At 39.4% G+C, this 25577-nt stretch overlaps 1 protein-coding gene across 13 annotated transcripts in view; it reads left to right on the plus strand.

Moving 5' to 3' along the window:
- Window positions 1-25577, plus strand: part of USP54 (ubiquitin specific peptidase 54) — a 121174-nt gene that overhangs the window by 55276 nt on the left and 40321 nt on the right. For 11 of the 13 annotated variants that reach the window (XR_011047912.1, XR_011047911.1, XM_068397610.1 and 8 more), the window contains 6 exons: window positions 4191-5050; window positions 7782-7874; window positions 18181-18315; window positions 20616-20729; window positions 20891-20973; window positions 23379-23484. Coding sequence is in view for 11 of the 13 variants with exons in the window: in XM_068397610.1 (XP_068253711.1) it covers window positions 4904-5050; window positions 7782-7874; window positions 18181-18315; window positions 20616-20729; window positions 20891-20973; window positions 23379-23484 (678 nt within the window). In the remaining 2 variants the exon portion in view is untranslated. Of the gene's footprint in view, window positions 1-2604; window positions 2644-4190; window positions 5051-7781; window positions 7875-11267; window positions 11326-18180; window positions 18316-20615; window positions 20730-20890; window positions 20974-23378; window positions 23485-25577 lie in introns of those variants that run through there. The other 2 variants (XM_068397609.1, XM_068397616.1) reach the window with 2 other exon arrangements.

Below are 25577 nucleotides of genomic sequence, written 5' to 3' on the forward strand. Positions count from 1 at the left end.
GCTGCGAGGATGCTGTGGGAGACCGTGTCAAACGCTTTACTGAAATCGAGATAGACCACATCCACAGCTTTACCATCATCTATCCACTGGGTTATGTCCTCATAAAAGGCTATCAAGTTGGTTGAGCATGACTTCCCCTTGGTGAAGCCATGCTGAGTGCCCCTAATGATCCCCCTGTCCTTGATGTGCCTAGAGACAGCACCAAGAACAAGTTGTTCCATCACCTTTCCGGGGATGGAGGTGAGGCTGACCGGTCTATAGTTACCCGGGTCCTCCTTCTTGCCCTTTTTGAAGACTGGAGTGACATTCGCTTTCCTCCAGTCCTCAGGCACCTCTCCTGTTCCCCACTACTTGGCAAAGATGATGGAGAGTGGCCTAGCAATGACTTCCGCCAGCTCCCTCAGCACCCGCGGGTGCATCCCATCAGGGCCCATGGATTTATGGACGTCCAGAGTGCTTAATTGGTCCCTGACACAGCCCTCATCAACCAAGACAGACTTCTTCTCTATGCTGACTTCCTCTGAGGCCTCAGGGGTCCGGGGCTCCTCAGGACAGCCTCCAGCAGTATAGACAGAGGCAAAGAAGGCATTCAGTAACTCCGCCTTCTTTTTATCCTCTGTCTCCAGGGCCCCCACCTCATTCATCAGTGGGCCTACATTGCCTCTAGTGTTGGCTTTACCTGCCATGTATTTGAAGAAGCCCTTTCTGTTGTCCTTGACCTCTCTTGCAAGGTTTAATTCCAAGGAGGCCTTAGCTTTCCTAGTTGCCTCCCTACATCCTCTGACAGCAGACTTATATTCCTCCCAAGTGGCCAGCCCCTTCTTCCGTGATCTGTAAGCTCTCTTCTTCCACTTGAGTTTGCCCAGCAGTTCCCTGTTTAACCATGCAGCTCTCCTGGTACCCTTCCTTGACTTCCTACCTGCTGGGATGCTCTGATCTTGAGCTCGGAAGAAGCAGTCCTTGAACGCTAACCAACTATCTTGGGCCCCCTTACCTTCTAGTACCCTGTCCCATGGGATTTCCCCTAGCAATTGCTTGAAAAGGCCAAAGTTGGCCCTCCTGAAGTCCAGGGTTGTAATTCTGCTAGCTATTCTGTTCCTGCCACATGAGATCCTCCATCTCATGGTCACTACAACCAAGGCTGCCCTCAACCTTCACTGCTTCAACCAGACCCTCCTTGTTAGTGAGGATAAGATCCAGCAGCGCTCCTCTCCTAGTTGGCTCATCCACCATTTGCATCAGAAAGTTATCATCAATGCACTGGAGGAACCTCCTGGACTGAGGATGGCTGGCTGAGTAGGCCTTCCAGGAAATACCAGGGTAGTTGAAATCCCCCACGACAACCAGGGCCTGCTACAGAAGGCTGGGAAACCCCATTGGCAATTCAATTGTAGGGGTTTTCCTTTTACTATTAAAAAGCTGTTGGCCTCTATGTGTTCTTAATAGGGGTGCAGTCTTTCTCAAAAACTTCTTTAATAAGAAACCATATAAGAAAAGTTTTCTTCTCACTTAACTATGTAATCTGTGAAGCTTGTGGTGTGTATCACCAAGTGTTATTGTGATTTCATTTCAGAAAGTAAATTTTGTTTTTTCTTTAGTTCTGTGGTTGGGACTGCCTACAAGCTAACACAGTATCTGGGAGAAGCAGCATGTTTGGAGAACACCTACATCTGCTGTCAGGCTTGCGCCACAGTAGCCTTCCTCTTGCCTTGCAGATCACTGCTCTTTTCTTAGAGATTGTATGTTGGATGTTCGAAGTATGGGAGGGTTAGCTTTTTTTCTACTGATGGTTCATCAGTGGTGGTGGAAACAAAACACGGTATTTTAATACTGATGGTTGGTTTTTACAAAAATTCTTTTTTCCTGCTTACTTTTTATTACCCTTTTTATGGTAGAGCGGAAGCTAAGTGGGGCTGTACATTATCTGTATGAATAGTGTCTTTACATATATTTCAGATTAATCAGGATTCCATTTTGTAGCTATTATACAATGTTGGTAAGTTTTTAGAGGTTGGCAAAGTGTGAAGCTGCCATTTATCTCCAGGCATCTGGTTTTGTCACAGCTCGGTGGTTACCAACTTAAGAGTTTTCTGCTTGTTCTTTGCGCTGCAAAGGCCATATAGCCAAATAGGTATAGGTATAGGTAATCCTGCTCCGGCAGGGGGATTGGACTAGATGATCTTTCGAGGTCCCTTCCAATCCCTAACATTCTGTGATTCTGTGAAATGAGCAAACTGAACTTGCTCCTGTGAACAATCATAGCAAATGTGTGGCAAGAATCAGTTCTGCTAAGCCAGTGCAAATACAGTGCAGGTAGCAAGCTTGCACAGTTACTGTAAGAGTCTGGCCAGCTTGCAATAGTCTTGCTGCAATGACAGGCGAACTACAAAGCCTCTAATGTGATCCTGGTTCCAAAGCAAAAAAAAAATCGATAGAAAAAATTTATTCACTTTATCGTAACTGAGACAGCTTGGCTGAAAAAGTACTTATTATAGCCCAGTTTGAGAGCAGAATCTTGTGTTGAACTTGAAGTCCACTGAATAGGTGCTCCTCACACGTGTGCATCTTGGGCATGTTTGGATTGTGTTTTCCATCTTTTTGTAGGTGCTGTGCAAAGGAGAAGACAAGAGTGCTTTGCTCAGGGTGAGCCAAGAGTGAGCACAGAGCCTGCTTGCTTCAGCTCATTCCACGCAGCGTTCAGCTCCATCTCTGTGGTGCAGGCTTAGCCAGTGCACCTATTGCAAGTGGTGTTGGCTTACAGAGATCCTTAAATTGTTGCTTGAAACTGAATTACCTCACACATGGTTGGCTCATGGTTCATTAAGGGATTGAGCAAAGAAAGGGGGCTGAGGCTGAAATTGCTTTGAAATGAATCCTGTATATGTATTCAGCGTTCAGGAATGTTGCACGATGAGCATGGTAATGGTCTGTGTCTGCAGGCTTGCAAGCAGATCTGAAAGTTTTGCATGGCACAGTGGCAACCAAGAAGAATATTCACCTGTATATAGGTATTTGCCTGCCTTACAGCAATGCTGAGCCTTCATTAATATTTGTAGAATGAGTTTAATAGAAGTACAAACGAAATATTACTAGAAGGGAATGGATTAGGCGGCTCTAACACATTCACAGGTGTTGAGGAAGTTCTTTCTGTGTTTTGACAGGAGATGAAGAATTTATAATTGTGTGGAAGGTGAAAAATGTGCTTTCATAGATACCCAGGTTATCTTTGTAAGGAATTATTCTCTTAGTTAATTTTTGCTAATGCACAAACATCTATTTTTTTTGTCTATTTTGTAGTGACTTCATGATGCAATTACTACTTCAGAACATGTATAAAAAAATGAGATAATCCTAAATGTCATTGGGAATGTCCCTGGAAAATATTACGCAGTTGTCTGTAAAGTAAATATGGGTGGGCTACACCTGCAAGAACTTTAAAAAATGTTTTTTCTTGAATCTTGTAGTTCCTGTTTCTAGGAAGTTCTTAGATCAAGTTCTTTTGTGCATTTCCTGTGAGATAAGGGCAGAAGTGAACTTGTGGTGGGAAGAGCAGTTTCTATTGAATTATTCTTCCAGCTTCTTCAGAAGCATCAATGTCTTTTGGAAAACATTGTATATCCCTTGTACCTAAATTAAGTAACTTCTTATAGAGATACACATAGTTTCTGATTAAGAAAATTTGGAGACTGTTTTGTTCTGGGGAGAGCTGTGGGCTGCTGAGTCGGGGTAGAGCCTCGTGCCTGTGTCTTCTCGGCCTTCCAAGTTCAGAGCAGAATCCCAGTTCTAGGGTGGACAATGTGCTAGCATGTATTCACAGAATCACTAATCCTCTTACTACTGTTTGAATGACTAAGGTATCTTAAAGAAATTTAACACTTCAGGATTCTAAAGGTTATGTATGAAAACTGCCATGGAGTTCATAGGAACGTTGTGGGTTTTTTTTTTTAATCTTTCTTCTTTAATGCTTCCAACATACTCCAGCCATCTTGCTCTCACATACTTTTCTCGGAATTTTCTGTACTTTTCCATGTTATTTTATTTTTTGTGTGGAGGAAGGTTTATATTTTTTGCTTTGTCTCAGAAGATTCAGTGTATTGTGGGAGGTGAGGCAACACTGGTCTTGGCAGAGCACCACAAAACCAAGAGAGTAATTAAATGACGCAAGCCTTTGATTATTTTTCTCTCTCAAGCTTTCTGGCACGGCTGGGCATTCCGATTGCAAAAGGAGGATCAGGAGAAGAAACGTCTAAAGATCGCACGTAGAATTAGAAGAACTGTATTGGAGACTTTTTGCTGCTTTAAAGCTCTTCGCTCTCAAGTCCTGAAGTTGCTTCTTTTTCCACTGTGAGGATAATGTGTCTTTCATCACCCAAGATAGACTTAACTGAACAGGAGCTGCCAAGGTTTTATTTTGGTTTTGGTTTCCCTGCTCCCTTACTAATTGGATTTTTCCCATCTTCTGCAGGAGGATTATAAAAGGATTAGAGAAGCTGGGGGTTTTTGGGGTGTGGGAGGTAGCTGTTGTTTTTCTCCTCTCGATTCTGGGACCTCCTTAATTTGCCATTTGTTCCCTGAAGTCACTGCCTGTTTGGAAAAGGGAGAAGCAGCGTAACAGATGAACTTGCACAGCAATGGATTCCTTCCCTTTGCAAACTTTGTATGTGGCTGCTTGTAAAAGAGGATTTTGCATACATAAGCATGAAATGAAGAGTAGCATCCTGGGCTGAATTTAAGAGAAGCAAACTGCTTGTGTCCTGTGAAAGGATAAATTCTGTTTAAACTAGAATTTAAAGAAGATTGGATGTTGTTCCAGTTTTGAATTTTGGTGAAAGAAAGGAAGGGTCTGATCAAGTCAAATACTCTGCCAGCCTCAACCTGCATATTCTACAGCTGAAACTGGAAAATGTCTTGGAAAAGAAATTACTTTTCTGTGGGTCGAGGGAATGTACACGGCATGTTTACTCCACGAAATACAACCTCAATAGCACCCAGTAAAGGTCTCAGCAATGAACCAGGACAGAACAGTTGCTTCCTGAATAGTGCACTACAGGTAAGAGCACATAATAAAAAATGTTTTTTTGTCTTCTGTCTATTGCAGTATTTTCTTAGGCTTGACTGTGCAACGAATATAGCTAGGCTCGCCTACATAATTGTTTGTGGGCCTATATAGAATAAAGCTATGTTTGGAAATGCAGATTAGTTGAGTTACAGAACAGCTTTTCTTAGTTTTCAGGTTTTCCTGGTGAAATCAACAGCATTCACGTAGTCATCACTTAATGTACTTGAATCTCTTGTTTGTGTAAACTTGTAATATGTCAACCAAAGATGAAAATATATGCAGAAAATTTCTTTTAAAATAATAGAATATTGCATAGCTTGCAGTATGTCTACTACTTAAAAGTAAATTTAACTTTTTTATTGAACCAGGCAAGTTCAAGTGTTGATAATACGTATACAAGATCCTCTCTATGTAGTCCAGTTTTCTTTCTAACTGCTGATGTGTAGCTTAGTTTAGATGAGTGACTCTTTACCTTTTGCCACAGAAAAAGGTTTTTCTTCTAAATCAAAATTTAGTGAAGTGGTATGGCTGCTACACTGATATTGTCACCATTTAGATGTTTTGAATGCCTGATGTTTGAGATTCAGTCCTTCTGGCTGCAGGGTTTAAAACCCTTTCTCCACCTCAGTTTCGTTATCTTCATATGGCTTGTCTGTGTAGCACAGACTGTGTCACTGTTTTGTTTGGATTTAGGTTTTTTGTGTTGTGTTTTTTTTTCCCATGGGCACGATTAGGTTCTCAACTAACTTGAGGCTTCAGGATACCTCTGTGATGCAAATAATACAAAGAGAAACACCAGTGACCCTTAATAGGCTTTAATATGCCATGAAATACAGGACTTGGGTACAAAGGGAACTTAACAATAAGAAAACTGGGGTTTCCAGTGATGTACTGTATTAATTGCTTCTGTTAAGTTGTAAGCTGTAATCACTGTCTGCCTCATAATATTGAGTTATTGAACCTCGGTCAGAACTAAGTAGACCCTAACATCAGCTGTATGCCATACATGAAGATGAAAGCCTACAACCTGGCCTTCAGTCTTCTACATGAGCCATTTTCTTCTAAAGCTCAAGAGAGACAGGATACCAAAAATATTTACAGTCAAAGCTGAATTTAAAAAAAAAATTGTGATAATAATTTCATAAAATACGTACTTCTGGTTTTTTTATCTTAATTTTTTAACATTCAGCGTTAGTCTGAGAGGCTCTTGAACGTTTGTTGCTCCTTACTATTAAGCATTTCTATAAACATTCAAGATTAAACTCCAAAGGCAATTACATCGAAAAATTGGACTCATTCCTAAATGTATTTTTTTTGTCCTTTTGTGAAGTCTGCAGTAGTTCTTCAGGAATGTTGTGTGTCATCAGATGGTTCCAAGGCTTATGTTGCCTCCCAGGCCCTTAAGTATAGGGAGAGTTTGAGTGCAAACATAGCCGTGACAATTCTGAAGTTTTGGGAAACTTTACAGATTACATACTCAATAAATGTGGTTTTAAATATAATTTCAGGTAACATTTGTGTGCTATGGTTTAGTTAACAGATTGTTCCAGCTGGAAACACTTATTGAAACCAGCACAGCTTTTTTCAGAGTGCTGAATTTTTTCTAGCCAGTTGCTCTGGACAGATTAATCAGAAATAAGACGTTTGGTCCCTGTGTGTTAGCTAAATGCTAACGAGGCATTTAGCCAGTCAGATGCCAGCCTGGACCTTGCTGCCCTGTCCGGAACCTGGCAGGATGCAATTTAGGTCAGGGCTTCTTTCAGTGCAAGCTTCTGCCTCCTGAAAGGCTGGTGGCTCTGAGGCTTACAATAAGGTCCAGTTACTGTTAGTTGAAGCTGAAATAGCCAGCACCAACCACATTATATATAAAGAGATGGCTGTGAAGCACCTCAGAGATCAGTATTGTTGCTATTTTATGGATCTGAATTTAGGTAATTGCCCAAGATTGCACAGATTTTTTTTTTTAGTGGTAAAACTTAAGGATAAAACTTGGTGTTGTTGCCTCTTGCTGTTGCTAGCGGAACATATAAAAGCCTGCTTGCTTTTATATGCTGTTACCATACCTGGTCGCATACCTGGTATTACCACCATACCTGTCCTGAGAGAAAAGTATAACTGCCCACACAGATCAGGGTTAGAAATCTGCCAGTAATCACAGCATGTAAACACACTTGCTAGTGATAATATTAGGCATAATGGCTTTTAGGAATTTGTCGTTTTGACTTGCAAGAACTTGTTAATATAAATGCTGTTGGTGCTCCATTTTTCCCCGTGTTTGGGCTTTCTGCTCAGAACAAAGAGGCTGCCTAGAACATGGAAGGATGGACAAGTTTTGGCCCCAGCAGTCAGTGAGGTGTCCTTGACAGCTCTGCCCAGCCTCACGGTACGGCTTCACAGTGGCCGGCCGTGGTGCTGGCGTGGGGGAGCAATCAGGGCAAGTGCTGTTTAAGCTGGCACTGCCACACGGACAAAGCAGCAAGTTTTGTAATCTAAAAGCACATGGTGAGAAATGTGCTACTGTAAGTTAATGTATTTGAATGCTACAGCTGAGGAAGAAAGATGAAAATGTCAGCTTGCTGTTAGATAAGTCATCCCATTTTAGAAGTGATGTTCACTGACAGTAGTGTACTTCTGGGATTACTTAGCGTGTGCAGCTTTAGTCAGAGCTTTATGCAGTACTTCATATATTTATAAAATTGGCTGTGCCCTTTTTGTGTTTCAGGTTCTGTGGCATCTGGACATTTTTCGCCGCAGTTTCCGGCAAATCACAACGCACAAATGTATGGGTGATTCTTGCATCTTCTGTGCTCTTAAGGTAAAAGTTGGAAAGAAATTAAAATAATTAAAAAAAAAAAAAAAAGAGCAGAAATATTTCCAATAACTGATTAATATGTGTAATCAAACTAGCATCTGGAAATTTATGAGAGCAAAAGTAAATCTGATAGATACTGACCCAAGACACTCATAGTACTGTTTTTAAAATATGTTCAAGCCAATAAATTGTCAAAATACTGTAGGTAAAGTTTCAGATACAAGGACTCATATCAATTGAGTGTGGATCATTGTGAGCCTCCATGTTGTTTGAAAGATTAGTTCAGCCAGTAAAACATCAGTTTGGTTTGTTTTTTCGAATGTATCATTTGGTTTATAAATATCATACTTTATACAGTTAGTATGCTATTCAGGAGTTAGCTTTCCTTCAGAGCAACTTTAAACATCAGCATGGAGAAGGCCATTTAGCTTTAAGCCTTTCTGTTCAAAACTGTTATGTACAACTAAAAGTTATCTTCTACTGTAAATATTGATGTCTACACTAAATGGCTCAGCTCTTTGTGGTCTCTGTTTTAAAAAACATCAATTCTGTTTGTAGATGCAGATACAGTAACTGACTGTCATAGATGCTGCTTGGGCAGTAAGATGTAGATGCTAGCTCGGATTCTGATTGCTGTTATGTACTTAAGTAAATTGTGCAATCCTACATCTCTGTTTGTCTGTACCCATTAATTTTTAGTGCTTTTGGGTTTTTGTGCCCTCCTTTCTAAGTTTTGCAGCTTCAAACCCACGGCTCCCTCTAACCTTTTGGAAGAAATGGACGCGATGCAAACACAATGAAAAATACTAGCTTTAATCATCCTGAGCAGTGATTTTTCTTTCTGAAATTGGGATTGAGACATTTTCTTTGATCACAAATGGGTTGTAAAATCCAGCTAGATATTTAAATTCATTTTGGGAGAATTTATTGTGTCATCAATTCTGTGTGCAGTAATGAAAAGGACAGACAGCATGCCTTTGTAAATATGGCAAAATAGAAAGTGCAAGGTGTAAAATAAGATCATGTGAAGTTCACAGGCAGCATTTATAGTATAATAGCTGTCTTACTACCATTAAGTGACTTTACAGGTGCTCTGGTAGAGACAGGCTTGAAGTGAGTTATCCTAGTGAGTTTTTGGACTGTTGTTGAGGGGTTTTCCCTTGCCAAAGAACAGCAAAGAGGAGACTATTAAGGCATGAAAGAAGATAAGTGATTTCCTTCTGAAGGGAAATTTGTCCCTGGACTTATGTGTTGAAATGATGAGACAGGGTGATATTTACAGCAGTATCATCAGAAGAGGATATAACAGTGTGTTAGGAGCAAGATAGCAGATCTGAAGTGAGAAACAGCTATCTAGGCGAAGAAAAGATTGAGTATTAAATACATGCCCTTCCTTATAGGGAAGTGGCAAGACTTAGGCACGATCTGGTTTGAGTTCATTAAGTTCAGCGAGATAAATAATTTGAAGCTAATTCTTGGATCATGCCCTGGAATATTGCAAGTGCTTGTTGGCATTCTTTGGGAGCTGAGATGAGGACAGAAAGAAGAGGATTTAGGAAATTATCATGAATGTAATCTTTTGCTGTTCTGGGATGTAACCTAACAGCAAGATATGGCAAGGAGATCAGACAAGTTCTGCCATTTGAGTGAAAGTAGACTGGACTCTAAGGCAGACTTGAGATGTTTTAATATAAAGATAATAGTTAAGAAGTCTTTTTCTGAATGAGAGTACTGAAAAAGAGGAAGGGAAGAAAAGATGTTACAGGAAAAAGGAGAGGATGAACCTTTGTGGAACTGGTATTGAAAGATGAACTCTGGACAAAGATGCATCTGGATTAGTGGTACCAGTCTGAGAGGGGACGGCACTACAGTAAGACTGGAAGATGACAGGATATCTGAAATATATATATTAAAAGCAGACACTGGGTCGAAGAGTATTTACTTTTCTTGATAAAATCCTTGCCTTTGATGTCTTGCTGAAGTGTGCAGTATGCTATTATAAACTTGGAAGTGACAGGTAGAGTGGCAGAATTCACAAATTGGATGCTTGCAGCCATATGCTTATTTTTTAAATCAAGCAGCCTTTGAAAAAAATTGCTGCTGTTTCTTCTTGCTCCCAGATATCTGCAAGGATTTTTTTGGTTTGTTTCTTATCTAAAGTTCTTACCAAAACCGTGCCTAGCCAGAAGGTGTTACAACCCTTAGTTTCCAACAAAGCTATAACATTGCACCAAATCCTCTAGTGCTTTTGCACATTTTAGAAAACTTGCATCTGGTTGTGTGCAGAATTCCTATAGCTCGTAAAACTCAATGTACAATGAAAAACTCTGCAGAAATGTGTAAACAAGTAAAGAATTAGCTGAACAACTATTTCTGAATATGGGCAGTAACCAGTACTTGACAAAGTAAATAGATGAATTCCAACTGGCTTTAATCCAAACCAAAATGTTAGTGTTTTCTTTATCTACAGTCTGTTCTTCATGGGAAGTTTCAGTGTGTTCTACCCAAGCCTATTCCAGAACCTTCGGAAAGTTTACAGACATCTGTTGTAAAACTATACAAGAGAAAAAATATGTAGCAATTTGTTTGTTAGAAGTTATAGAACTGTTTTACTCCTGGTTCCCTCATGTTCCTAAAGCAACACACAATTTTATGTTTTTCTCTGGGTGATACCGTGACAAGTTTCCACCTTTATTAACTTGTGTAAAACGTTGATGTGTGTACATAAACATTTGAAAATTTTCCGGTTTTATGTTGTTATCAAGTCAAATAATGTTATAAAGGTGAGTAATAAAAGGTGTCACTTAACTCTTAAGTGAAATCAAGGAGGCAAACCTCCCCTCATCATCTGAAAAAGAAACCCGAACACTGGAAGCATAGGTTGTCTGTCTTGCATGCAACTGAAAAGGTAGGGATACTAAATGATAAAGGTGTGCAGGAGGGATAGCCCCAAACTGTGGATATGGTCACATTCATCTTCATAAACACCTTAAGCAAGCAGTAGAGGGGGGAAAAAGGCCGTTTAAGGTGTTTACTTGTTCTCTGCTGCCCTCTGGATCAGTGTTCTCAAACTGCTCTTTTTTTTCCTCCTGTAAAAGTCTGGCTGTCTGGCACATACTATGTGTAAATCTGTGTAAGACAAATGGGATAATGTACTTAATACTGCAGGCATCACCAAGAGCATGTTTTGTGTCCCAGTGTGGCAGGACCATCCCTTCCCTTCCATGCTCATCTCCTCCCCTGCGCCAGCCCTCCTGTCTGCTCTGGAAGCCTTTAACTGTTGTCCTGCCAGGGTAATGCCAGCTTGGCCTACAGGTCTTTGACATCTTCTTTCTCTTGAATCTTGCCTTAGGCTTTGCTAAGATGAGGGAGAAGATGTGGCTGGATCCAGTGGGAACACAAGAATTTGGAAATCTATACGATGCGAAAATCTCCCATTAGGGTCTGGGGAGAGGTAATTAGCCGTGCATGCTGTCAGGTGGATCTGCCCAAAATACCTGTCCAGACCAAGCAAGGTGGAGGCCGGACACGTTTACACTTCTCCAAAGCATGCTGGCATGATCAGACTCCAGCCTGGCCTGGGGAAGGGGCAATACCTGGGGGGAAGAGTCTGGGTCATGTCCCCCCTCCACTCCATGGTCCTGTCATGGGATACCTGATACCTCCTGTGTTGTACAGAGAGGGTTCATGCTCTTCCCCTACTCTGAACCATTGCTCTAAAGGCGACGTTCTCTTCCCGTTGACTTTAGAGGAAGATAGTCTTCACTAAGCTAAATTTAGCCTTTGAATAACACCAAAGAAGTTGTATTTCTTCCACACTTTCTTGGCTTGCTGCAACTGTTTCTAGGGATTCTGATGTCATGCACAGTATTTACTGTAGATGCTCAGCAAGCTCTATAAATATTACTTGTAATTTGAAGTTACTTTTTATAAATGAGAGATCACAGGACAGTGATGTCATACTTGAGATCCAGTCACATTTTATTTTTGTACCACAGCGAAGACATCCATTACACAAATTCTTGAAGTGATTTTAAAACTTGCTGTGCTACCTGGCTATGTTTATGTGATTACAAAATGAACCTTGAAATTATTCCAGACATACGTTCATTGGTTATTTTGGAGGAACCTTGCATCAACAGCTATGAAAAGACAAGGGAGAGCTGCAGACTCTGTGCTGGAATCCCAAACACTGTTCCTTAAGATGTGGCATTATTTAAGTGTTTTTTTCAGTACACAAGCTGTCCTTACTGCTATGTGGTTTGCCTGCCATAACGCTGGAACAGCTTTTTGATTTATTGTTAATGTTGAAGTCTACTGTGTTCTGTTTTATTTTCCTTTTTCTAGAGCATGACTTTGCTTTGGTGTTTGTTTATCACAGCTGGAAGAGGGCAGGAAGGGGGAAATCCGTCCACTGTACTGAGCATGCCACAGAGAGCTCGTTCTTCTTCCAGGGATTGTACTGGGAGCTCCGTAGTGCCAGGATACAGGACAGAGAGTTTTTTGTAGTTTGCAAAGAAGAATGCTCTATTGATTGATAAATTCCAGTAGGGCTGGTCTTTTCTGTAATTTAGTCATGTGCAACAAAAGCAGGAAGAATGTGAGTTTTTTTGTGTAGAAATGATGTTGTTTTCTAAGGTGAAAACAGAACAATAGGGTATTAGAGTGGTTTAAAGAAGTGCAATGACTATAGTTCATGGTTCTGATTAGCCACTTGATTGAAATGGAGGGATTTGTTATGTAAAGCTCATTATATGTTTCAGACAGTAACAGGTTGATTGCGAAGATTTCATCCTTGTTTTGTGCTTTTTTTTCTCAATCAGGGTAGTATTTCAGCGTAAAACAGTAGTAAAAATATATAAAATAATTACTTTTATTATTTAAACTTTTTTTTCAGTTGGCACTTGCAGTTAACTGCCTGACGAATAAACTAGCAGCAAGTACCGTTTTCTGAGTTAATAAACTGGTAATTGAAGCTTCCAGATAATGACTGCCTCTTTTGATCTTGATCAAGCAGTTAATAAATTGTTGCCTAGTTGATGTGGGCAGTCTGTGATTTGGGTTTCTTTTCCTGACACCCTCCTAAACAAAACTCGTGGAAAGTATATTTTTATTTGATTTTGGTAGTAGCCAGGGGTGCCTGACTTTTCAGTCCATATTGAGGACCTTATGTTAATGTTTAGGGCACAGTGCAAGTAAAAATGGAAGAGAGACCGTAAAAGAAAAGAACGATGGAAATCTAGGTTGATTCTTATCAGACTTAGAGGTTTGGAAAGAGATCCAAAGACACAAAACCAAATAGAGCTAGAATTACTTGCACCCTTGAAGGCGAATACAAAACGAGGAAATGTGGGGAAGAAGTGTGAGCTATTGGAAATACTGTGGGTGGAGGCTGATGTGGTTGGATGGGAGAAAAATTATTTTAGCAGCCAGAATTTTTATTGAAACACGTTGTACTGAGTAAGAGGCTGCATCAGGAGAAGAGTGTGATGTTCTGGATGAGAGATTAGGTACTGTCGACAAAAAAAAAAAAAAGTCCAATGAATGGAATGGAAATGGAGAGAAAGTTTAAAAAAAATCCTGTCACAATTGAGTGACAGTAAGAATAATATGCTATGTTGAGCAGTGAGAGAAGGATGAGGATTAGCCATGTTAATATTTGTAGCTTTTGCTAAAAGGCAGAAACTGTTAATGTAGGGAATACTGAAGTGTTTGGAGGGAACATGTTTTGTTCTTTGAAAGAAGTACCACACTGCTAGAGCTGCAGTGATATCCCCATCCAGAAGGAACTTCTGCACAGTGCTGGAAGAGAATAACTACTTCTCAGAAAGCTGCCAAGGACAGAACTCAAATTTACAATGCGCGGACACTGATCTGATTCAGTAGCTGTTGCCTGTTGTCTTCAGCCATCAAGTTATTCTTATGCCAGCCTGCTTATACATGCTTGATGAAAAAGTCATATGTGCATGTATATCAAGTCTGGGGTTTGTTTCATCAGTATCATTAGATACACATTGCATATGTCAATTTACCCCAAATAAATTGAATACTTCTTTCCTAGGAGAAAATGTATTCCGAACACTCCTAGGGAGAAAATGGATTCCAAACACTCTTGGAGATAACTTGGAGCAGATCTTGTAAACTATGAGGGGATTCACAGATATTTCAGCTTCCAAATCTTTAAAGTTTAAAAGAACTCTAAAATGTCAATCCCATGAATTACCTCAAAGAATAATTGCTATCTTTATTCTCTAACCAAATGAAGAGCAACTCGTTTTATGATCATGCATGTCAATTTTAGCATTCTGAAACAGAAAGCCAGGTTTTAACTTGCATAGTTGTTATGATAAAGGTTCCTTGTCTCGCACCTTAGGTTGTTTTCCTTTGAAGCTTTAGAAAGTTTATGTTGATCCCTACACTTCCCAAACTGGAGGAGATCATTTTGGGAGACCACTGACTCTGCAAGCCTTTGTTCTGACATACGTCAGAAGCCCAGAGCTGTAGGAAAGGACAGGAAGCTTCCAGTTACAAAACTAGGAAAAAGCCTTCTGAATGGTAATAAGCCAAGCGAGGCCCTACAATAGATTGCCTGGGATGGTTAAGGAATTTCCAGATTTTGATGCCTTGAGAGCGAGCTATATAATTGTCGTTGATCTTGACTTAGTATTTGGGGGAGGACTAGATACTATATGGACTTTAGCAATTTATTCCTCTTAAAGAACACTTGTGCTTCCTAATTCTGCTGTCTCTGCTACTCTTTCCAGACCTTTGAAGATCTGTAGCAAAGGGGATATGGAGGGATATGGGCTGCTTTTTTATATAGCCCTCAGGAATGCAGGGTAACTAGAAGACATACTTCCTATCTGAAACATCCCTTGCTCATGCTGTTCTCTGTCTTGGCTTGTCGACTTACCAGCATGCTAAGAATAGGTCATCAGTGTAGAAATCAAAGTATTGCTGCTAATTCAATATTAGTAATTGCTCAGACTTCATGTTAAGCTAATATATGTTTGGGTTTTTTTGGTTCTACGTCCTTGATTTTAGTTACTGAAAACTGGTAAAATAGGAGAGACTTCCCTTGTCTGTGAAGGTTTTAGCAGTGTCTTTTCATATTGTTGCTGCCGTTAGGGATATGTCATTTGTGTTGGAATGTAGCCATTGAGAGAGATAATCAGTGTGGTGAATACACTAATGGGGTTTTCACTATCTTCAAATTTAGGTGGAGAAGTTTTTGAAAGATAACAAAGTTTGAATGTTTCCTATACAAAGTTCTCAATAAGTTCCAGAAGCACTTGGGGAAAAGGTGTCATGAAAACTCCCGGGGCAGAATCAGCAGGGTTTTCCTGGTTTGCACCCAGCTGGCTTTCAGACCTGTATATGCAACAAATATGTTAGTGATTAACAGTATCGCTCAAGGGCAATACCTGAAATTAAGGAGCGAGATCTGACTTAGATAACTTAAAGTGATGAAACTCAGGAAATGCCACACCTGTCCATCTAAGGCTGAAAGACAAGACAGACCTGTTCTGAAGGTGAGCAAAGAACCTATCTTGAAAAATAAGGAAAAGGGGAAACAGCCCCACTCCCCCTCCCAAAAAAAACAACAAAACCCCCCACCCCAAAAACCCCAACCAAAACCCAAAGCCCCCTGTGTTCAAAGTGCTTTTAACTCCATTTGAGGTGCTTTTGGGACTTCCTACAAGCACTGTGTTCCAACGTGCTCTAAACTGCACTGTGCAAAGACATGATGATATATTTGATCTTTATTAGGTTAAAATGTGCAATTACTCACTGGTTTTAAGACTTTTTTTCTCGTAATTTAAATAAGACTACACCATTGTGTGCTATGTCACTACAAATTTTGGGAAGCATTCTTTATAATATTGGAATCTTTTACTCCTTGATTTTCAGTATTAGAATTCTTTGATGTTACTGAATTATTTCTGTTCTGTGGTTGTGGTAACAGATGTCACAGTTTCCTGCTGTTTACATTTAGTGAAAGTTTTTTGGTTTTGATTGTGAAGACTATTTTGTAATGCAAAAAAATTTAAAAAGCAGGATATTGTGAAAGTTTCTTATAATAATTAGGATCACTTTTTCCTTACTGGATCTCTTTATGTTAACTAGTAGGTATGTTACAGTTAGAAGTAAAGTATACTATTTCTTTAAAGATGGAAATTTAAAACAAGAGTTTTGGTTTGCTTGCTTACTTCTGCTTTTACCTAGTTTGGAGCCTGCACTGATTCTCTCCTCCCCACCAAGACTGCAGAGCCATTTCAGAGGTCTCACTGAAGTAAAACAGGTCCTGTCCATCAGTTCCCTGCAGTGAGGTTGCGTGCCAGTTGCTAGGCAAGTGCCTCAGTTTCCAGATCTATGAAGTGAGACTGATGATAACCAGAATAAACAATTTCTAAAGCACAGTCATGAATATTTTCAAGTGCTCTTAAATTATTTAAAGTGCTAAAGCAGGATGGAATTATGTTTCACTGCTTTTTTTTTTCTGAGGTCCACTGAAATGAGAAAATTTACTAATGAAACATGAAACTTGCTCTGTTATTACAGTGACAAAAATGGGAATCAAGGTTAAGTACAGAGACTTTGTCATTCTTTCCATTTTTTATATATATATATATATATATATACACACATATAAAAAAGGTAACTGAGGAGAGGTATTGTCTGTAATTCATGAAGTGTGACACTTGCTGCCTCGCAGCCTTCTCTTCGTTACCACTTTCCTCATCATTATTTGATGCTCTAATAAAGGCAATATTAGAAGAGTTATGGGTTTCAGCACAGTGGGTCCTCACCCATGAATGAGCACCATAAGGACTACCAAAATAAAAACAGCAGTAAAGAGGGATGGGCACTTTACATCTGTATTAGATAATATGTCAACACTATAAATTGTACCATTCCTACAGCCAGAAACGGCACGGGCGTGGAGGTTGGTTTGCTGGCTGTGCAGGGACAGCTGTGTTCTGCGCTCTTTCAGCTTCCTCAAAGCAGCCAAGATTGTACAGTTTGTCAAACTTTCTCCAAGTTTACCTGCTCGTTTACTGGTAAGAAACAAATAAGAATAGTTAAAGGAGGGAAAGATTCAGATTATTTATTTCCAATTAATATAGATCCTAAGTATACTGGGGAGAAGCTTTCTGTAATTAAGGGGGAAAGTGATACATGAATTGCCATCACTACACATTCTCAGTATAGATTTGAAAGAAACCCAGACCAGCAAACGAGTTTGAGGCTGGCTTGCTCCTTGTTTCACTAAGTTTGGAAGACAGAATAGCCAAGTGGTGCACAACTGAAGATGATCCTTTTTTCTCTTGCAGTAAGAATGGAGCTTTTTGGCAATCTTTAGGGAAATTGTGAGGAAAGTTTTATAGGAAAGGACAAGCAGAATTTTGAGATTGACACTGATGAAGATGGTTGCTTGTCATATGAAATGAGGTAGAAAGTAGAGCAGAGTGGTGATGGAGACAGAATGGTCTTGTATGAAAACAAGGGCTAGAAGTTTTTACTTAAACTGAGTATCTTGCATACAGAATTATGTTCCTATTTTTGTGTGAGGGCACAGTGAAAGTTAAATAACTATTCAGAAAATCTTTTGAAAATCTCATGTGCACACACATACACACACACAAAATAAAAGTGGGTTTTTAATCAGTTGGGAATATGTATTGAACTGTCATGTATGTAACCCACACTTTAAACAATATGTTGTCATAGAGCTACTTGTCCTGGCAAATGATTACCCAGATGACCTGTGAGTTAGAGTTATGAAAATGCAGGTTTGTCTTACCCACTTCTTGGACTTAGTGGAAGGTAAATTCCTTAAAGAGTACAGACAGCAGGTTGCAGCTGTTTAAGGGCTAAGACATTTGGAAAGAGTTGCCTGAAAAAGGAAATAAGGCAACGTGTTTAAAAAAAGCTACCGAGGTGGGAGTGAGAAAGTGAACTGGAGAGGGAGAAATAGGAATAAAAAGTGAGAAAGTTTTGGTATCCGTTGTATTTGCTTCAGGAATCAAATGTGGAGGAAGATCCAAGGGAGATTGACACTGAGGGAAATTTACGCCTAAGCTCCCCACCCTCCCTTGGATATGTGAGAGGAAAGGAAGGAAAACACAAAGGTGGATATGATTTCAAAGGAGGAACTTCTAGGATTTTCTCTTGTAGTCCCTGTACAATACAAATATCTGTGTTTTGCTTGATCAAAGTGAGTTAAAGGTTTGCTGTTTGTTTTCAGATAACTTGAGTAATGTTTTGAAAATACAGTAACTTAGCAATCTTTTTGTTTTTTTACTAGAGTATCTTCAACCAGTTTCAATGTAGCAGTGAGAAGGTACTGCCTTCTGATGCCCTGCGCACTGCTCTTGCAAAGACATTTCAAGATGAGCAACGCTTCCAGCTGGGCATCATGGATGATGCTGCTGAATGTTTTGTGAGTATAACTGAAAGATGGTTTGACAGGCATTGATGTGGACCCTCACTACACAATCCTTTCCCCCCCGCCCATTCCTCCCCTCCCCGGATTCCAACAAAGCTTGCATGTGTGGTCTCAAAAAGCCCACAGAGAGACCCCAAGCTTGAAGTGATCCAGTGGGGAAACAGTATTTGGTTTGAGAGTCATCGCTAATGATTTTGAAATGGAAACGTGAATGTTATCCATTTTTACAGTTACTTTTACATATGTAACTCTTGCAGTCTCAAGTGTGTCTTGAATAGGAATTGTAAAAAAATTGCACTGCCGGAATGATCCAGGATTCAAGTTTTAAGGATCACCTCAAAGGGTAAAAGGACATTTTGTTTGCCAGTTATTCTGAAATTGTTTTCACAAACTCTAGCTAAGGGAAAGCAAAAATAAGTAAATAAACCACACACAACCCAACACAGTTGTTTGTTTGTAAGTTGAGGTAAGCAACAGTAAAATGGATCATCTCCAGATATTTCTGTTGCTGTAGTTGTAATCCATCTGGTAATATTTTTTTTAGGCTGGTTATCTCACCAGTGTGGTTGGGAGATGGCTTTTCCACAAATCTTGCATCCCTAGGTTTACCCACCTGCTTTCTTCTTATACTCAAACTCTTTCTCGGCATCCATTATGTTAAGATTTTATTCTTACCACATTTCCTTCTTTTCCTTCTTCAGTCTCCTAAATCTCTTTAACTTAATGAGGGGGTATTTTTGTCTTGCTGACCTATTGGCTGCTCCCCTTTTTGGAAATGGTGGTTTCCATAGGGTGGCTCGAGTGTGTTTGTATCCTACTTGGTTGTTAATAAAGGTGTTAATTCTTAACCGAAGTACAAACATACTGGATTTACTGCTGCAAGGTAAAACTTCTCTCAGGTAAACCACCTATTGGAGCAGAGTCCTTTCTATATGTTAAATCTTTCATTTCCTATACCTACCTCATTTGACACTTGCACTGTAAGAGATCATAGAAATGGGATAAATGCATATAGCTGTTGTAGTTCTTCTCTTAAACTAAGTGGACTGGTAATGAGCTTATAGTAGCTGAAAGTGTCCTGTGTTTGTAGCATACTAATATAGCAAAATAGTTTAGTTTAATGAGCTCGCTTAAAATGGAAGTAGACCATACCAATAAGGCCTCAAAGTGAAATAAATTACATCAGCCTACACAGCAGCTCCTGTGAGCACAGTTATGTCAAATCTGTGTATGCAGTCCAGCACTTGAACAGAGTTTTGGATGTAGCAGAACATGGAAACTTTGATTCAGTTTATTCCTTGAGAGAGCTAATCTAAATAGCCCATCTAGGACTGCTGTGGGAGTTCCCACAAGCAGGTTTGTTAGGTTAACCGTACTGGCACAAGGACAGTTAAAATGGGTACAATTTCCCTTTTGGGGTTAAGCTTTAAGGCAGAGATAATTCTGTAACTTTTTACTTAATTAACCTTTTCAGCCCTAAAGGCAGAGATTTAATTTAAATGGCAGAAGGCCTTAGATTCTAAAGTTGAAGGGAAATTGTATGAAGTCAGAGCTATTTTGCCTAATAATTAATCTTGACCTCCTTATTGCAGGCCTATAAACCATCCAGGCAGCTCATAGTGATAGTGAAAAGTGTGCTGCTGGAAGAGGTGTCAGTAGACTTCTGGCACCCCCAGATTAATGTTGGCAACAGTGGGAGGAGAGGAGCTCTTAAGACAAGAACTCCTGGGAACTTGAAAAGAGATGGAGTTGTGTGAAATAATATCTTGAAAATGTTCAGTGCTTTTGTTTCATGCAGAATTTAGTCTGCCTCTTCGTTTATTAGTTCTCCCCCTTTTTGATAGGATGTAGCTTATTTGCCATATTTCCAAGCCCTTGTGGAATATAGAAATTGATCCAGGTTAATTTGTGTTGATGAGGAGAAGTTAGTGGCAACCCAGTGAATTTAAAACTGCAGAGCTGCTCTGCCTGTTACATTTGGTCAAATCCATTAGTGCTTGAGAATTGGACAGAATAATCAGTGACAGAATCTTTAGCTGTTCTAGTAAATAAAATAAATGGTTACATGGCATAGCATTTCAGATCAGAAGTGGTAGCCATTTTCTTTTACATCGAAAAAATGCCAACTTCTTTGTTTTCTAAGCAACTTCCAAAAATTTGCAGGAGCCTTCTGTTTCTAAATAATGCTTGTAACATTATTACATCTGACGTGCTTCTGTGATTTATATTTTAACTTTTATTTACATTTGAAATGATGTAATGCTCTTTTTGCTTTCTCTTCTCTCTTTGGCTAGGAAAACCTGTTAATGCGAATTCACTTCCACATTGCAGATGAGACAAAGGAAGATATTTGCACTGCGTCACATTGTGTTTCCCATCAGAAGTTTGCAATGACCTTGTTTGAACAGGTGAGGTAATGATACATGCTTTATACAAATCACCAGTTCTCAAGTTTCAAACTTTCATTCCTAAGACATGCATTGCCATGCTAAAAAAGATACAAGCAGAAGTGTTGCTGTGGAAATACCAGTTTAATCTTGTCAACGTATTACGTTTTCGTTCTCTTTAGTGTGTTTGTACCAGCTGTGGTGCCACCTCTGACCCGTTACCTTTCATCCAGATGGTACATTATATTTCCACAACGTCACTCTGGTGAGTTGAAATTTTTACAGGGAAGAGAACTTCTTCTTTTTTTTTTTTTTTTTTTTTTTTTTTTTTTTTTTTTAAACTGGTGTTGCAGTTTGATCTTTACCTTTGCAAGATTAAATGTCCAGAACATGGTTTATTCAAAGTTGGTGGAGCTTTGATAACTATGATAAAGAACATGAGGGTTTAGTGAAACAGAAGATACCAGTTTAGGCATGGATCAGTGTGTCTACTTGTTTATGATTCTGAACCTGACAGCTGTAGTGGCAAGGACTCACGTACGTTTTGAAAGACCTTAGTATGTGAGCAGGTGATTTAAAAAGCGAGATAAGAAAAAAAAAAATTTATGCTGGTAAGGACCTTTGGATATTTACTCCATCCTCCTGTTCAAAGCAGGACTAACTTCAAAGCTAGATCAGGCTGCTTAGGGTTTTGTGCAGCTGAGTTTTGAAAACATTTGAGGGCAGGAATTCCATGACTTCTCTGGGCTGCCTGTTCCAGTGCTTAACCATTCGGTGTGAATTTTTTTTCCTTATATCCAGTCAGAATTTCCCTTTCTGCATCTTTTACCTCTTGTTCTTTCTCTGTTCGCCGCTGTGAAGAGTCTGGCTTATGTTCAGCTTCTCTACCAGTTTTCTGCGGTGTTGCTCTTCAGCCGTTCATTGCCCAGCCATTACAGCTGCACTGAGTGTGCTCTATCTGAGGTGCAAGACTTTGTATTTTCCTTTACTGAATTTTATGAGGGTCCTGTCAGCTCGTTCCTCCAACCTGTCAAGATCCTTCTGGATGGCAGCACTCCCTTTTTGTGTATTGACTGATCCATCCGATGTGGTGTCATCTGTAAACTTGATGTGGGTGTATTCTGATTCATCATCCAGGTTGTTAATGAAAATGTTAAATAGCATCAGCCCGAGTATTAAGCCCTGAAGAACACAACTCTTAACTGACTGCTGTTTATGTTTTGATCCTCTGAGCCTGAAGGTCCAGCTAGGTTTTTGTCCGCATTGTATTCTACCTGTGCAGTCCACGCCTCCCAGTTTGGCCACAAGAACGCTGTAGATGACTTGGAAACCTTGGTAGAGACAAAATGATATTTACTGCTCTTGCCTCCTCAACAGAACCCATCATTTTATGATAGGAGATAATCAAGTAGGTCAGGCATAGTTTGCCCTTGGTAAATCCATGCTGGCTGCTCTGACTCACCTTCTTGTCCTTTGTATGCCTGGAGATGATTTCCAAGGAGATTTGGTCTGGCATTGCCTTAGGTACTGGAGCAAGACTGACTAGCCTGTAGTTCCTCAAATCCTCTTTCTTGGATGGATGTAGCTCTTGCTTTTTCTAGTTATTGGGGAACTCCCTTGGTCATAGTGACCTTTCATTAAAGGAGGTGGTGCACAGAACAATAGCTCTAGCTGTGTAGTAGTTTGTTTGAATGAATGCTAGAGAAGTCTTGTCTTCTTTTAGTAGGTGGCTGCTCAGTTAAAAGCTGCTTAAATCTGATTGAGGCAGGAGTCTGTTATTCACTTCTGTCTTGAAATTTTGATTGGGATGAAAACTTCTCTTTATTTCTTGTCCTGCATGTGAGACATGTAGTTACAGAGCCCGAAAAAATTGTCTTGAAAACTGCTAGTTGCTCTTCTCATGCAGGTATCTGTTAAAAGCCACAGCTTTACCAGTGTATCAGGAGTATTGTAAAGCATTCCCCCTTGTGGCTTCTGCCTGCCGTTCCATCGAGCTGTAGTTTTTCTTTAGGTTACCAGCAGATGCTGTGTATCAGAATATTTATTAGAAAAACAGGAAAATAATTATGTAAATGGTATTCAATATTTTATATGAAATATCTCAATAAATCTTAAGGCACATTATTTTAAAAACAACAATGAACAGTGATATATTTATTTACCTCTTAAACCATTTTAAGCTTGAACATGTTTTTGAGCACTAGTATTTTTCAGTACTTGCTGTCATCTTTCAACTTGGACAGTGGAATCAATTGGGTACCATGCTATTTTTTTCTCTATAGTTTTGTTATTAAGGATGTGCTTTCCTGTGCTACTTTACTAGGGTTGTGGTTACCGAAGGAAAGCATTTGGAAGCAAATATTTCATTTTGAAATCAAGTATTTATCAAAATGCTAAAGCTTGCTTTTAAGACGTAAATTTTAAGCCAAACTAGAAACTATTTCTGTTTTACTTGTTTTCTTTATGCAGTATTATCATGGAAGGTGTTGTAATTCACACTTAATAATTATGTGATTTTTCTGTACCTCAATGTTAAATATAAAAAAGTGATGTGTATTTTGAGGTTCTTAACTTTTTGTAAAATTTAAGTGAAACATACTTACTTAACGTGGGTTTCTGTTTTTACTTTATTATTAAACTTTTGTTTTCCATGCTTTCTCTATACTGAAGCAATCAAGCTATTTGTATGCTGGAGAGACGAGAGAAACCCACTCCAGATATGTTTGGAGAGCTACTACAGAACGCCAGCACTATGGGAGACCTGCGAAACTGTCCAGTTAGTATCCTTAGTTTTCCTTTTGGGGGACGGGCAGGACAGAAGAGGTTTAGTTAGATTACACTGATGTGTACCTTTAACTCATGAGCATTTTCAAGGTTTAGCTCATCATAATGATGAAAAGGATAGGTAAGGGAGTTTTCTTTGGGTTTGAATTCAGTACTTATCATATTCAATGAAGGAAGGGAAAAACTATTAATGTTGAGTGCTTCTTTGACTAGACACAAGTAGTGAGACCAGGAATAGATACAGTGTTTGGATGGAAACTAAAAATGAATGTTTTGGAGAGTTAGAAACCACAAAAAAAAGGTGATGAGGGGAAATAAATTGGAAATGCTTACATTGTTTCTGGGAAATGGCCACACAATCCATTCCTGTACAAGCCTGCGTTGCTGCTAGAAATACCTATCATATGTTTGCTGTTAAGCTTCGCTGAGAGTTGGTGAGGCCTCCAACACTAGCATTACACAAAGCTGCAATCATGCTGCTTTCATCCTATGATGGAAGTTCTGGGATCTTACTTAAAGAAACAGAAATGACAAAGAATTTGGAGGCTGTATCTTTTTATAGGAGATTTCTGTATGTTGACAGTGGTTTTGATTAGCTAGGCTTTTTGGAACAGTGTTCCCACAGTTCATCCCAGTTTCTCTGGTGATTACTTCTGTTGAGGGTAGTGTGCTCTGTCTCATAATAGTATGAGAAAAGAAATATACTTATTGTAAAATCTTTTCAGCAGTACCATGGTATGGCAGAGAGAGCAGAACTTTTGTACCAGTCACTGTAATCATGTGTACAAGATCAGTTGTTTTGCCTAGATAAGCTTCCATTCAACTTCATTACTACCTTGCAGTTGGAATAAATTGAACTGTTGACCAAACTGCTGTACCTGCATCATACAGCCAAAATGTTGCTCAGAGGGAAAGAGAAAAGGACTGCCACTTCCCACTGCCAGAGAATATCTCAACAGTGATGGGCTTATAGGCTACACAGTGTATCTGCAAGAGCTATGCCAAAGGCAGAAATCATCACAGAAAATTTTGGGGGAGTATTGGTTTGTTTTTCTAAGTGGGGTTTTCTGTTCAGAGTGTGGGAGATATTGACCAGAAAGTGTAGGCTATAGTTGTTGTGAGTGATGACTGGTGTTTAAGCACTTAAAAACAATTACTGCATATGCCCAGTTGATAGTCACAGGCTGCTATTCTTAAAAATGTTCCCTTCTGCTATGCAGTAAAAGTCTGACAAAATTCAGCTGAATTAAGTCCATTTAGCAGTTGGGTTAAGAAAAACAAGAGAGTTTTGCATGTAAATATAAAATGATTTTTTTTAAATCATAAGGGCTTGATTTCTAAAGCAAGAGTTTGATATCTTGTTCTACCTTCTAATTTGAGTATGTCCAGATCCAGAGCTTTAGATAAGTATGCAAGGAGAGTTATCATCAAAGTGTTTTACATATTAATTAATAGTTAGGGCAGGAAACAGCTGCATAATTGCTGCTTCATGTAACACCACTGTTAGACGCCTCACCAGTCTTCAGTGAAGCAATACAGGCTCTAACAGGAATGTCTTGTGTGCCTGTTCCCTGGGGACAGTGTAAGTATTTCCATTTTATCCCCCTCACTTTCTGTAACTTATAACTCTGAAAGATTCACTTTTAGTCCCAATCAAAACATTTTCTTTTTTTGGAATACTGGCTCACTTACCTGCGTAAGAAAAGTGAAGATATTGTATTGTTGTTCAAAAGATTCATATGAGTCCAGCTATGTAATAACCAAAGCATGGGAAATTTAATAGAAAGACATTCTTTCTATTAAAGAAAGAGGGTGAACTGCTATTTAACTGTGAAATAATCGGCTGGATAAAATTGCTTGCCAGTACTTGCTGCCCCTTTCTTTTTCTATTTGGGCAATTTTGCTGTTGAGGCTTCTGAGGGTAGCCTAACAGTCATGCAAGGGAAGCTTTTTATCAGGATGCCATATTCCTCCTGTCTTGCAGAAAATGCTGATGTTAGCTAGCTGAAGCAAATACGACAATGTGAGCATAAGATAGGTTTGTTGTGAGGTAATCCACAGGAGTGCTTGTACTTTGAGTGACCC

The sequence above is a fragment of the Nyctibius grandis genome, chromosome 4 (genome assembly GCF_013368605.1).
Source record: "Nyctibius grandis isolate bNycGra1 chromosome 4, bNycGra1.pri, whole genome shotgun sequence".
In the NCBI taxonomy this organism is placed as follows: Eukaryota; Metazoa; Chordata; class Aves; order Nyctibiiformes; family Nyctibiidae; genus Nyctibius; species Nyctibius grandis.